This window comes from Balaenoptera borealis, assembly GCF_965194805.1.
Source record: "Balaenoptera borealis genome assembly, chromosome: 3".
In the NCBI taxonomy this organism is placed as follows: Eukaryota; Metazoa; Chordata; class Mammalia; order Artiodactyla; family Balaenopteridae; genus Balaenoptera; species Balaenoptera borealis.
The window spans coordinates 157,517,281-157,531,204 of record NC_138866.1 but is presented as its reverse complement, the minus strand read 5'-3'; the positions used below and the strand labels follow the sequence as shown (position 1 = coordinate 157,531,204).

The 13,924-nt window shown below is 54.9% G+C and overlaps 1 protein-coding gene across 1 annotated transcript in view; it reads right to left on the bottom strand.

Moving 5' to 3' along the window:
- PFKP (phosphofructokinase, platelet) overlaps positions 1-13,924 on the bottom strand; it is a 72,854-nt gene that overhangs the window by 21,742 nt on the left and 37,188 nt on the right. The window contains exons 6-15 of the mRNA XM_082386043.1: positions 13,141-13,185; positions 12,847-12,955; positions 9,367-9,462; positions 7,976-8,068; positions 7,234-7,359; positions 5,128-5,192; positions 4,560-4,629; positions 4,121-4,267; positions 1,814-1,884; positions 174-261 (exon numbers count right to left, since the gene is read on the bottom strand). Coding sequence (XP_082242169.1) covers positions 174-261; positions 1,814-1,884; positions 4,121-4,267; positions 4,560-4,629; positions 5,128-5,192; positions 7,234-7,359; positions 7,976-8,068; positions 9,367-9,462; positions 12,847-12,955; positions 13,141-13,185 — 910 coding nt within the window. The remainder of the gene's footprint in view (positions 1-173; positions 262-1,813; positions 1,885-4,120; positions 4,268-4,559; positions 4,630-5,127; positions 5,193-7,233; positions 7,360-7,975; positions 8,069-9,366; positions 9,463-12,846; positions 12,956-13,140; positions 13,186-13,924) is intronic.

Here is a 13,924-nt window from a genome sequence, read left to right as displayed (position 1 = left end):
GAGTGCTGCCACCTCTCATTCTCTGCATCACCATTACTCAGTGGCCGCTGGGCCCGAGGCTGCATGACCCCCGGTCACACCGAGGGACAGACGGCACGATGCTTACGGGAGCCGGCACGGGGTCCCCACCCAAACCGACAGCGCTAGCCAGCCAGCAGGGGAGCAGAACGTACCTCGAATCCACCGATCATCAAGAGCGCGTTGATGCCATGGATGTGCATCTGAGCGGCGATGTCCTCCAGGTACTTCCCAGGGAGGGTGCTGGAGACGGTTCAAGGGAGGGGCGGTCAGGCAGGACCCCTTGGTGCCCCACCCTCCGAGGCTGAGCTGCACGGCACCGAGGGACAGGGGCATGTCCGCTCCCTCGTCCACGCTGCTGGCGGACAGAGGGGCTGGGGAACCACACGCGGCAGAGTGGCCAGCAGTCAGGTCTCAAAAGAGGGTCTTTTCAAAAGAAAAGGGGAAGAAACTTTGCAGCTGTCCAACACCTGGATCTCAAAGAACCCTGCTGCCTGGTTAGGAAAAAAAATGAACCACAAAAGCTTTCAAGTGTTCACAACGATAATTGGATGGAAACCTCCAGTTTTTGAGTCACGTACAGAGTACATGTACCTTACCCCATCTAAGCTCATTTAAAGTCACCTCCACGCACACTTGCTCATGTTGTCCCGTTTTACCACCTGTTCAAACGCGGCCGGCAAGTGGAAGAGACAAACGATAGTCAGCCGGGCCCCATCCGGAGACCAGCACCCACCCCGATCTTTCCCTTGTGCTGTCTGGGGAATCAGGGGGTTTATACTTGGGGTGGACGTAGAGAAGTCATAGGGCCTGGGTGGCCAGGGCACATGAGTGGTCATGATGTCGACTACAGGGTCCCTGCCAGCGTCTAAGCGTCGTGAGAACACGCTGCCAGCTGGCCCCTCCAGCCACCCCAGAGCGGCCCCGGGGTGGGGCTCGTGAAGCAGACCATGCTGAGGCATTACAGTCGGTGGGAAGAGGCGTAGGAGGCAGCCGATAGGGCCCTGGCTCCTAACTGGAGCTCCGCTGTCAGAACACCATCCCCCGAGGGCGCTGGGGGGTGACGGGACCAAAAGAGCTGTGGAGAACTAGGCCAGCTCCACAGATTGCTGGGCGATGCGGGCACCCAGCTTCACAGCAGGACAGAGGCTGGGACGATTCCCCTGGGCATCAAACAGGCCAACTCTCATACGGAGTGCAACACTCGTTAGGCTTAAGTACCAAGTACTTTCTTTCCACGTTAAACCGTGCCACATAGTGACGGCTGCACCCTGAGGTCAGAGAAGAAACAGCTTCGTATTAAATCAGCGCCTCGGGAACACACCCCATCCCCGGCTGTGCCCGAGAACAGAAGCGGCTGCACTTCAGAAACGTGTGGTTTTGTGTGGAGCCCCCCAGGTCCTCCCTCTGGCTGTGGGGACCTGGCGGCTCAGGCCTGCAGTCCCCACGACACTGAGCCGCCATCAATCCTGTCTACACAGCAAGGTCACCGCAGCTCAGACATCCCTGTCTGCATCACCTCAAGCGAGATGAGGGGTTTCTGCCACCACTGGGTTCTTCAAATCAATGGAAACAAGGAATTATCAGAGGAAGCCATTCCCAGGTCCCCTGCTTTGTCTCTTTTTAAGGCCACATCTCATCAACTCCCCAAAACACAACCCGGGTCCCTCCCGGACCGGAGCCAGGACGTGAACCAATTCCCCCTGGGTTCCTTTACGGGAACTTAAAGCAGCAACATCTGCACCAGCTGCTCTCCGCAAGAACATTCAGGTCAGAATCAACACAGGAGAATTACCGTTTTGTCCCAAGAATGGAGCCGCCTTGGCCGGTCCAGCCGCCGACATCTGCCCAGCCAATTTCCTTTATCTAATGTGCAAACAGAAAGAAACAGCTGTAGCGAAAAAGAAAAAGGAATTAGAGAGCTTTAAAAACAGCTCAGATGTCCGCACCTCTGACAGGCTTCGTGTCTGTAAGGATTTGAGAAATGTTAGGAAACGGCTTTCATTTCAAGGCTGAATGAGCTGCGGCCTGAACCGGATTCTAAGGCTCAACAATTAGGAACACGGACAGGCAAAGCCCCCCGCATGTAGGAAGGACCCTGCATCTTGTTCCCCGCCATGCCTATCAGAGGCACCCTTTAGTTAGCCAAATCCCACCATTGCGAAGTAAAAGAAAAATTAATATTACAGTTTTCATAATTAAACTGAGATTAAAAAAGCACTTCTTAAAAATTGAGAACCACCTACGAGCACCGATAAATGCCCACTAGGTGTTTGCACAACACCCCACAGCCATAACAGCAAAACGCTTTCCCTTCCCCCTCACTCACACACTCGGGGCGGCCACAGTTTGGAATATCACCAGCCTCCAGACACGCACCTTCGCCCAGGTCTCCTGAAGGCCCCGCACGGGGTGTCACCTGCTCATGGGCACCTCCCACTCCATCCAAGTCCCAGCGCCTCTCAGATCTCCCATGTCCCTCAGTTGCAACTCATTCCTGCCTCCTTTCTTCACACCTGTGCATACTTAGTACTACAGCAAATCCTATGGGCCAGGCCTTCAAAATGCACCCAGACCATGGAAGACTTCTCACGGACTCCACCGTCGCCAGATTGGACCAAGCCCCCCTCATCCTGCCTGGGCTATTGCAGAAGTCCCCCAACTACTCTCCTGCTCCCCTACTCCTGCCTCTTATGGAAATCTGTCAGAATGCACCACACCCCTGCTCCAAACCCTCTTGTCTTTTCAAAACAAAGGCCAGACCCCTTAGGATCACCTACAAACCATCCGGCCCTTGCCTCCTTTTCCCTCATCCGCTTCCCTCCTTTCCCCTCGCCCCTCTGCTGCAGTCACGTGAGCCCCTCCCACCCCACCCCCCAACAGCTCAGGGCCTTTGCACCGTCCGCCCTGCCTGGGACCAAGGTCCGGTGTCCCCGAGGGCACTCGCTCAGCCCTTCACATGTTGGTCAGGGGTCACCTCCCAGCAGCACTGGCTGGGGGGCGTCAGTGAAGACACCCATGGCACTCCAACCTCCTCCCCTGCGTCTTTTTAGCCCCCGTCACGTTCTGATATGCTGGAGAGTTCACTCCATCGATTTTTACCTCTGTCATCTCCCTCCCTGAGATGCAGGGAGTCTTGTCTGCGTTCTTCACTAATTTGGTTCCACAGCCTAAGAACTCAGTAAGTAGCTGCTGAGTCACTGGGTGAATAAACACAGTCGCCCCCTTATCTGCAGGGAGTGTGTTCCAAGACCCCCAGCGATGCTGGAACCCTACACATCCATCTTTCCCTATACGTACATGCCTAGGATCAAATTTAATTTATAAATAGGCGCAGTAAGAGAATATCCAAATTGCCAGCATCACCCGTCTTGCACTTTGGGGACATTATTAAGTAAAGTAAGGATCACCTGAACTTAAGCACTGCCATACCATGAGGGTCGATCCGATCACCAAGTGACTAACGGGCAGATACCCTGGACGAGAGGATGATTCATGTCCCGGGAGGACAGAGCTGACAGCTGGAGATGTCATCACGCTACTCACAACGACACGTAATTTAAAACTTACAGGTTGTCTATTCTGGAATTTTCCATGTAATATTCCTGGACCACAGGTAACAAACCGCAGAACTGAAACCCCGGATGAGAGGGGACCAGGAAACACCCGGCTGAGAGCATAGTGTCTGTAGCCTCACCACGTGTTTAGCACCCTGCATCCTACGACCTTGGTCTCGTGAATTAAGTCTCGGTGCCCCAGCTTTCTCACTAGGAAAATGGGGATAGTGTCTTAGATTACTGAGAGATTCAAATGGGTTAACATAACAGGTAAATCGCGGAGGAGCGGTAAGTGTATTCAGTCAGCGCTCCAGCAGCGCATCTTCCCCTAAGTTTTTATCGGAGCGGGTGCCCAGCGCGCCGCCCTTGCGCACCACCCACGCCATCCCGTGCGCACCTCACTGCAGCCTCGCGTGCACGTGCTCCCCTTCCCACCCAACGCCCGGGTCCTCGGACCCCAGAGAGGCCCTATCTACCACCTTTGAGAAATCCGGAATCTGCCTTCCCAGCAAGGACCTCCCTCGCCAGGCGCCCCCGGGACTCACCTGGCCTTTGGCGAAGCCCTCAAAGCCGTCGTACACAGCGAACACCTTGTGTCCGTCGGCGATGCCCACGCGCACGGCCGCGCGCACGGCCGCGTTCATGCCGGCGGCGGGCGCACCCACGTTCACGACGCCCACGTTGCAGTTGCTCTGTAAGTCGGGAGGGGGGTGGGGCGTGTGGGTGTGTGCGGGCCGCGGCGGATAAGGCTCGCCCCGCTGCACCCTGGAGCCGGGGCGTAAGGGCTGAGCGTGGGGCCCGGGCGCCGGAACTGAAAAGCCGAGTCGCCCAGGTGGGAGGGGGCAGCAGGAAAGGGTCGGCGGGGCGCGGGGTGGTCTCCTGGGAGCCAAGACCCGAACTGGCCAGGGCAGAAGGGCACCCAGGATAGAGCCGGACCCAGGCAATGCTGGAGGCAGGGACGTGGCGCACCGCAACGTCTTCTACCTTAGGGATCTGGGAGTCCGGCAGCTTGATGGCGAGCCGCTTGTAGGTGTTCAGGTTGTTCTCGAAGCTCCTAGAAGAAAAGGACAGTGTCAGACCAAAGGTTAGAATGTGGACGGAGCAGTATGGGCTCATCTGGGGAGAAGGGGCCCAAGAGGACGCTTGTGCCGGACGCAGATGGCCCGCAGGTGCCAGCTTTGTGTCCGGGCTCTCAGGAAAGGCAGCCTCGGGTGTTCCCAGTGACTGGAATGGATGTCCTCTAAGGGGCTGAGGGGCAGGGGCGTTTAGGATGCAGCAAGTTTCTTTCCCCAAATGCTAGCAGCCACATGCCACTCTCTATCCTAATTTCATCAGCTTCTAAACGACCCCCCGACCCTGCCAAAAATAAACAAATTTCTCTGTAATTAGTCACCCAGACCATTGACCTTTAGGAACAGTGCCTGGACTGCATACTGTCTTAATTTCTGACTTCTTATGTTGATACAGAACAAGCACCGCCTGGAGGCACATTCTAACACCAGGGCTGACGAACAAAGGCTCCCAGTAAAACAGTTTTTTTCAGAAGAGTCACCTTCCTCGGAGTCGCACAGCGTCCTTAAATCTCCTCTCATCCATTGCCTTTTGTACTTCCTGGGTCTTTAAGGAAATAACGAAAGGAAGAAAGAACATGTCAAGACGGTGCATCCTCAGATCCAGGCTAGGGACCTGGAACCAGTTTGGTCCTTCCATCCGGGTCCCTTCACGTCCAACCTTGTAGCCGGCAGCCTGGGGTCAGCGAGCCTGCACTGCCTGGCTACGGGGGGAAGCCTAGGCCGCCCACCCAGGCTGCTTCGTAGAAAAGGACGAGGTGGGACCACCGGCCTTGCCAGAGTAAGCGGGTCCTGAAATCTTAGGGATTCCGGCCCATGAGAGCGAGGCCAGAAGGAAGCGGATCTCCCAGGCCAGGCTCTGAAAAATCCCCATTTGACGCTGGTGAGGAAAGAACAAACAGAACCACCCCTGTCCCTGGGGAGCGGAGGACGCAGGTGACGCTGTGGCAGGGGCGGGGGGCAGACTGTCCCGGGGGGCGGAGCGCTTCGGGACCAGCACCGGCCCCCCTTCAACCTCAGGGTCCCGGGCAAGTCACCCATCGCTCTGAGCTTCCGCTTCCTCCTCTGTGTGGTGAGGAAAATGCCCCTACTTCCACTGTCACTGTGGCGGCCAACGCTGCAGGCCCTGAGGAAGATACCTGGCAAGCAGTGGTCAGCGAGGGGCTGGCTGTGGCCTTGTGAACAGTCTGGCTGAGGCACCACGACGTACGGTCGTTCAAGGACAAGCTAGTGGTACCTACTGGCTGTCTGTCTCAAAACGGACAGAGAGACACTGGACAGAAGAAATGTGCTCACAATAAACTGCTGCTCATCTTTCCACGTTCTGTTCTTTTGAGCCACAGCCTCAGTCCACACGCATGCACACACACGCACACACCCTCATACAGACATGCACATGCATGCACACACACGCACACACCCTCATACACATATGCATGCACACACACTCATACAGACACAAATGCACACACATGCACACACACGCACACACCCTCATACACACATGCACACACACGCACACACCCTCATACAGACACACATGCACACACACGCACACACCCTCATACAGACACACATGCACACACATGCACACAGACACACATGCACACACACGCACCCTCATACAGACACACATGCACATGCATGCACACGCATGCACACACTCATACAGACACACATGCACACACCCACAGACACACATGCACACACATGCATCCTCAGACACACATGCACATGCATGCACATGCATGCACACACACTCATACACACATGCACACACGTGCACATCCTCATACACACATGCACACGCATGCACACACACTCATACAGACACACATGCACACACATGCACACACCCTCACACAGACACACATGCACACACACGCACACACATACAGACACACATGCACACACACGCAGAGACTTCCTTTACTGCCATTGGCTTTTGGAAAGTATGTTTCTAAGGGGTTACTTTCAACAAGTCCTGTGACTTAATTACTTAATTACCTCTCTGTACATGTTATAAAATTCATACACCTCAGAGCCACTGGGAAGACCAAATAAAATGAGAGTCGTGAATAGACTTTGAAAAATAAAAAATAGTAACAATTCCTAACGCAACTCCACGGCCACCGCAGCTACTGGACGGTCAACTGGAAAACCATCCCCCGCTTCCCCGTGGCAACCGGCTTGTGCTCCACACCTGGAGGAGGCGGCACATGTTGGGGTCCCCCGAGTCGGCCATCCCCGTGTCACATGACAAGTGTGAGGGCCTCGGGGACGGGAGGGCAGGAGCAGCTGACCCTGGAGAAGCTGGATGGTGCCCTCCCCACCCTGAGAATCCCCCCGGTCCCTGCAGAGCCGTCTCCGGCCTCTCTGACCGGCTCACAGGAAGCGCCCGGGCACCCCGAGGACACCCCCTCCCGAAAGACTAGACTCGCTGAGGGGGCCTGCGTGCTCGGTGTCACGGGCCCGGTGAGGGGGCCCTGGGACCTGGGGAAGGTCATCCACCCGTGCTGGGGAAGGTCACCCCCCGTGCTGGGGGAGGTCCCCCTCCCGTGCTGGGTGGGGCCCGGCCCCGCGCTCACCATCTGCACGCATTCCATCAGCGGCAGCCGCACCGCCTGGTTCCCGCTCAGCGATACCACGCAGGCCGGGGTCTCGGGGGTGGCCTGGAGGAGGGCGACCACGGCCTCCACCCCCATGCGGCTGGCCTGGTAATGACATCACGATGGTCAGAGCTGGCCCTGTGCCCGCCCGGAGACCAGCCCGGCGCCCACAGACAGAGGCCCCCCTCGTTCAGACAGGACCAGCTGCGTTCTCAGCTCCTCCGTCCTCAAGGCCCCCTCGCTCTTCCTGCACCGAGTCCCTGTTAGTCAGTCAGAGCCCTTCCCGCTTACTTCTAACCCGCCTCCAACAAAGAGATCAACTCTGCTAAGAACCAGCGCGCTGGGGGGCGGGGGGTCACAGGCATGTGGAGCAGGAAACCGAGAACTGGACTCTGGGTCTCTGTGGTCCCTGGGTCCATTTCTAGAAACCTGCCTGTGGACACCCCCTTTCCACCTTCTGGGTTTGTCCCCCACATTTGGCAGGGTCCCTCAGTGTCTGGGTCACCAGGGGCCTAGGACCCCCCCTCGGCTAGCAGGTCTCCCTATGAGACTACGGGCCGTAGCACCCTAGGGACAAGCCACCTGGCTCTGTGGGCAGAGATGCCCTTTACCGATGGCTCTACTCAAGATCACCCAGTCTTCGTAGCAGACTGGTCCCTTTGCGATCCCAGAAGTGTTCCTTTCCTTGTGACGATGCCTGACCATTTCCAGCCTCACTTACCAAAATCCTGTCAAAGGCTGAAGGCGTCCCACCTCTCTGCACGTGTCCAAGGATAGTCACCCGAGTGTCATAAGCCAGCTGTGTGACCACGAGCTGAGGGGAAACACAGGACATGGCCGAGCACATCAGCTTGTTCTAGGGACGGGGGCTGGGAGCAGGGGAAGGTCTCTCTCCCCTTTCTACACATCTATGTTGAAGAACGTTCTAGTTTCTAAATTTCACTTCCTGAAAGAATGTTTAACGGCTTGCTGAAATTAATATTTTTTAAAGAATACTTTTAACATCAAATAAAACCTTTGTGCTCCTACCTCGCAAGTGAACATAAGTAACACGATTTTTAAAAAACACTGTTTCTATAGCTTGTATTTCAAGCATATACTTTGTAAAAATATAAACATTTCCCTGCAACCACCTTGAATTTGTAAGGTTGTGTTTGAAAAGCATGATACAGTAAAATCAAAGCGTCCCCTCAGTCCAGGGCCCAGGTGAACCCAGCCAGGTGGCCGGGACAGGCTACCTATCTTGACTGGCCCTCATTTACTTTATAAAAATGATGGGGCTGGGTCATAGGAATTCCATGGTCCCTTTTGGCTCTAATATTCCACAATCCAATCTCAACTTCAGTTAAGTGGGAAGGAATATCTTTGCCCTGACTGTATTGATTACTTCTATAAATACTGGCAGATGACTTTCACAGATATTTTGATAATCAGGTGAAAAGCTGGTCAGGGAATACGTAAAAGGCATCAGAGAAACCAACTTGCAAAGCCAAGGTGATGATGTGCTTTGCCCAGACGGGTGGCTTCCACCAGAGCCTGAGTCTGTCTCCCCAGCACTGTGTCCAGAACCTGCCCAGTTACCTGGGCAACCGGGGAGCACAGCAGATCCCTCCTGGGCCAGACAAGCCAGCACCCGCCGACCAAGCCCAACAGGACTCGGGCAACAGGACTGCGGGGTCGGCCTCCATGCAGGGCGGAGGAGCAGTGACTAAGGCCAGCCGAGCGGCTTTCTCTGTGAGTAAGGCCATGCTCAGCTGATGCTCCAGTGGGAGAGGGAACTCTGCTGACCTCCTAGCTCCTGGGCAGCCGGCACCCAGAGCTGGAACCTTCTAACCCCACCCGATCGCATTTCCTCCGTCTCTGTCAGGGGAGCCCGGGGCCTTTGGGAATATTCCCAACAGTATTCCAGAGGCAGGGGCTTTCCAGAAGCCAGGAGCTGTATGATTCTGATGCCAATAAAGTTATGAGTCATTATGAACATATTTTTAACGAGCAAGAAGAACAAAAAGTATTTAAATAATAGCGCATGGTTCCAGACTCCCGCCCTGCCCGGGGTGTCTAAATCTCCCGTTTCTAGACAGGCTCAGGGGGTGAGAAGCCTGAGACACTCACCTCCTTGATTTGCTCCGAGGTGATGGGTTTGTTTTGGGTGTCGATGGCTCCTTCGGCCACAATGATGATGTTCAGTCTTTTTTTCCGGGCACGGTTCTAAGGAAACAGAAGATGAAATCCTCAAATGCCTAAACCTTTCTTAATGACACAACAAGGGCCTCTGCCCCACCTGAACCGGCCTCTCTCCAGGGAGAAACGGTCACCTGATTTCACACGTGGTGTTTCCTAAGGACACGGGCAGGTCAAGGTGCCCTAGGTGAGCAGGTGGGACAGGCCTGCAGACGCAGAAGCTGCTGTGACCATCACCACAGGTGGAGGCCGGCCCCCGGCGCCTTTGACCTGGACCCCCGGACGGGGATGAGCTCCGAGGCTGGGCTCTCCGGGGAGGGGGGTCTCTACTGCAAACCAGGCCCGAGAACTCCCCCAGAAGGCAGAGCTTCCTGCCACCTCACCTCAAGGGGGTTTGCACGTAAGACCATACAGTTATAGAAATAATGGAGAATAAAAATCAGTGCTTAAAAACCGATTCTCGCCTTTGTGATGGGCAGCGCCAGCCCCGGGCCCGGGCAGGAGGGGCACAGAGGGGAATGCGGGGCCCAGGCGGGGTCGGAGCCGCCCTGCAGGAAAAGCCAGGCTGGCAGCGGCCAACACTGGGGGCCACGGTGCCCCCGGGCTCACGGCCAGCATCCTGCGATGCCCCAAATCACTCTCAGTGAGTCTGTTCTCCATTAAGTCCCCAATCAAGGACCCTCCTGTGGGGGGGTGTGAGCTGTGTGGGGCGGTGAGCCCAGAGTGGGCAGCACCTGAGGATGTCAGCCAAGGGGGCTCGGCCCGTCCTGCATCACAAACACACATGCTGTCTTGTTGGTTTCTGATAGATATTAAATGTGCTACACTTTTTTTTTTATTGGCTACACCACGTGGCATGCGGGATCTTAGTTCCCCAACCAAGGATCAAACCAGTGCCCACTGCAGTGGAAGGTCAGAGTCTTAACCACTAGACCACCAGGGAAGTCCCAAAATGTGCTACACTTTGAAGAACTTATTAATCAGAGTACTTTCTAAAAGGTATAAAGATACAACAACAAGAATGATTATTTTAGCATCACTTGAAAGAGCAAAAATGGAAGTAATGACTGGTCCACAAATACGGAATTGGCCAAATAGCCATACTTCATCCATAAAATACAATATTCCAAAGTGGCTAAAAAAAAATAATGGGGTCGGGGTCATCCCTGGTGGCGCAGTGGTTAAGAATCCACCTGCCAATGCAGGGGACATGGGTTCAAGCCCTGGTCCGGGAAGATCCCACATGCCACGGAGCAACTAGGCCCGTGAGCCACAACTACTGAGACTGCACTCTAGAGCCCGCGAGCCACAACTACTGAAGCCCATGAGCCACAACTACTGAAACCCGCACACCTAGAGCCCGTGCTCCTCAACAAGAGAAGCCACCGCAATGAGAAGCCCGAGCACCGCAACGAAGAGTAGCCCCCTCTCGCTGCAACTAGAGAAAGCCCGTGAGCAGCAAAGAAGACCCAATGCAGCCAAAAATAAATAAATAAATTTATAAAAAAATAAAAAATAAAAAAAGAATGGGGTCACCTATCCACTCAGGTGGGAAGACAGCCAGCTTGTCTGTGTAGTTCATTGACTGCCTCCTGGTCCCACACCCGGATGGAGTCACTCATTCACTGAATCCTCACAAAACCTCTAAGGAGCAGCAGCATGACCCCGAGTTACAGCTGAGGAACTTAGGACATGAAGGGGAGGTCGTCTGTCCAAATATCGTTTGCCCCGTGGGTGGCAGAGCCAGGATCCAGCCCTGGGACTTCTGATGCCCCTGAGTCGTTTCCAACTTTATACCGAAATGCCCATGATTGGGGGATGCTCTGGGGCTTGCTTCCTGGGCCAATTATCCGGTAAGGTGTTTAGAAAAGCTCTCACAGTGCTACACTGATAACCGATAGAAATTAATGACAGGCACTACAATATCGAGTGTTTCCACCCAAGTGAGCTTAAGCCATTAGTCTTAACTCTGCCAGCGCTTAAGGGGGGATCCAAACACTTCCTAGCTGACAGGGCACTTTACAATGTCTGAAACTCAAGGAGGTTTGCAGATAAGACCATACAGTTACAGAAATAATGGAGAAACCTAAAAATCAGCCCCACGGCCTCACTGCTGATCTTCTGACCAGCCAGGCGCTTCCTCACGTCCAGGGTGCTTCCGGCTCTCTAAGGGCGTTGGACCTTGGCCTGTGCAGTGTCATCGTCAACGAGGGCAGGGACTCGGGAGAAGGGACAGATGCAGGGACAGGCACGTCCCTCAAGTAATGCCCCGTGGAATGGCAATTAAGTGGATGTCCTCAGCGCCACGATGAAGGACCTGCCTAACAGGAGGGCCAGTGCTCGACTCCTGCAACCAGCCACGTACCTTCCCACACCAGCTGGCCAGCACAGTACGCCGCCCAGGTCCCCAGGTCAGAACCAAGAGATGATGAACTCATTTGTTACTTCAGTGGTCACAGTCATCCCTGGGACGTGCCCCTGGCCTGCTGCAGCCTAGAGCTCCAGCCTCAAAAGGGTGCATGATTCTCCGTAGTAAAAGGACAGCTTTACCAACAGTTTCTTACAGAGGTTCTGGGTCAGCAAAGCTTATTTGATTTGTTGCTGGAATTCCTTTCTTGGAACCCATCCCCTTGAAGGCAATGGCCATGTCTTATGAAACGTGGGTCCTGGTTGTATGCAATGCTTACGTGTTTGCTGAATACAACGATAATTAGCCTCTGCCATATGTTTAGTTTTTTGCCTATGGAACAGCGATAAGATGGTTATGAAAATAAGAGAAGGGAAATTCCATACGCATTGGGATTTCTGTCCCGAAAGCTAACCGTTGTTTTCTACGAGGCCTCGCATGCCTTAGTTAGAAGGCTTAACTGGAGGAAATCTGCCCGACACTGATAATCCACGGGGTGAAACACAAGCCCAACCCACAGACAGAAGGAAGGAAAAGCCTGGCTCAGAGGAGACAGCAGCCCAACCCACAGAAGGCCAGCACAGTGGGGACCCTGCAGCGGAAGGAGCTGTCACCACGTGTGCCACACGGCAAGATGGGGGATTCGGATGGAGTCAACACACAGGTCTCCCGTCCCTGTTACGTGGGATCAGGGAGGCACCGTGTTCCCCAGACCCTGGGCTCTCACATCACCTCCTCTGTTTACAGCTGTAGCTGCTGCTTTGCGCGAGAAACACAAAAGCTTCAGCTGTTTTCCCTCGAATCACTCTTTGCAACAGTGGGAGGTGGATGGACGCATGAGGGGTCGAAGCCCCCAGCAACCAGCCTGAAGCCACTTTGAGCAGAAAGCTGTCACCTGTCTAAAACTCCGTCCAAACCGAACATGCTAACGGCCACCGCAAATCACGGCCGGGGCAGCGCAACCAGAATCACTGGCAGTTAGAAGAGGCAAAATGTGGGTTTACCTCTGAGAGTTTGATGCACATGTTTTCCTGCCAACCTTCTTCTGGTGGAGATTCCGGAAGGAACACCCAGTCGGCCCCACAGGCCAACGCACTCACCAGGGCCAGGTACCTGCACGGAGACAGCAATGACCTCGTGGGGCTGCGCCGGGCACCCCGAGCTCAGGGCCGGCCCCGGCAGACAGGACGCTGCTGGCTCCTCGGGAACCCTTCCTGGCACCTTCGTGCTAGGGTGCGGGGCCCGCAGGAACTGTGCTAGGGGTCTTCTCCATCCCAGTCGCATCCGCACGTACGTACCCGCAGTGCCTCCCCATAACTTCCAGGACGAAGGTCCTCTGGTGGCTGGAAAAGAGATAAAGGAAACATCCACCTAGCACCACCGGGAAGAGCAGGAAAAGCAGACAGAAAAGCCTGCTTTGTATTTACAGCAGGTACCTGAGCTGCCCTGCAATTGACCCACTTTCTACACAAGCAAATGCTGTTGTGTGTTTCAAGCTCTTTCGAGCAAAGGGGCTGTGGCAGCGAGCAGCACCTCCCGGTTGTGTTTTATAGCAGGTGTGCTTGTGCCAGACACGCTCACGCTACCAGGACACGTGTGTGTGTGTGTGCTCTTCCCAAGACAACGGCTCTGCTGGGCAGCGTCAGCTGCTTCTTGGGCCACAACCGTGGGTTGGAGACCGCCCGCAGCAAGGCAGGACACGACAGTCACAGAGTCGGGTCCACACCCGGCACGTGTTCCATTTTCTCTCTCACGTGGCTTTCGTGAAAGTGCTTCGGAAACCCAAGGGCTCCACAGAAGGCATTACGGTAACGGTTCTGCCGCGAGTCTACAGCACCGGGACAGAAGGTCTCTGCCTCATCTGCATGCTGGGAAATCCACAGGTGAGAAGCGGAACGGGGGGGGGGGGCTCGCCCAGCTCTGACGACAGCTGTGCAAACTCGGGGCTTTACTTCCTGCGATTCCTGCAGGAGAGCTTTGGGTAGGACTTTATGTAATGCTGACTTTGTCTCTTTCTTTCTTCTAAATTCTCTCCAATGAACACGTTTTTCTTTTACAATTGGGAAGCAGTGACTTTTGAAA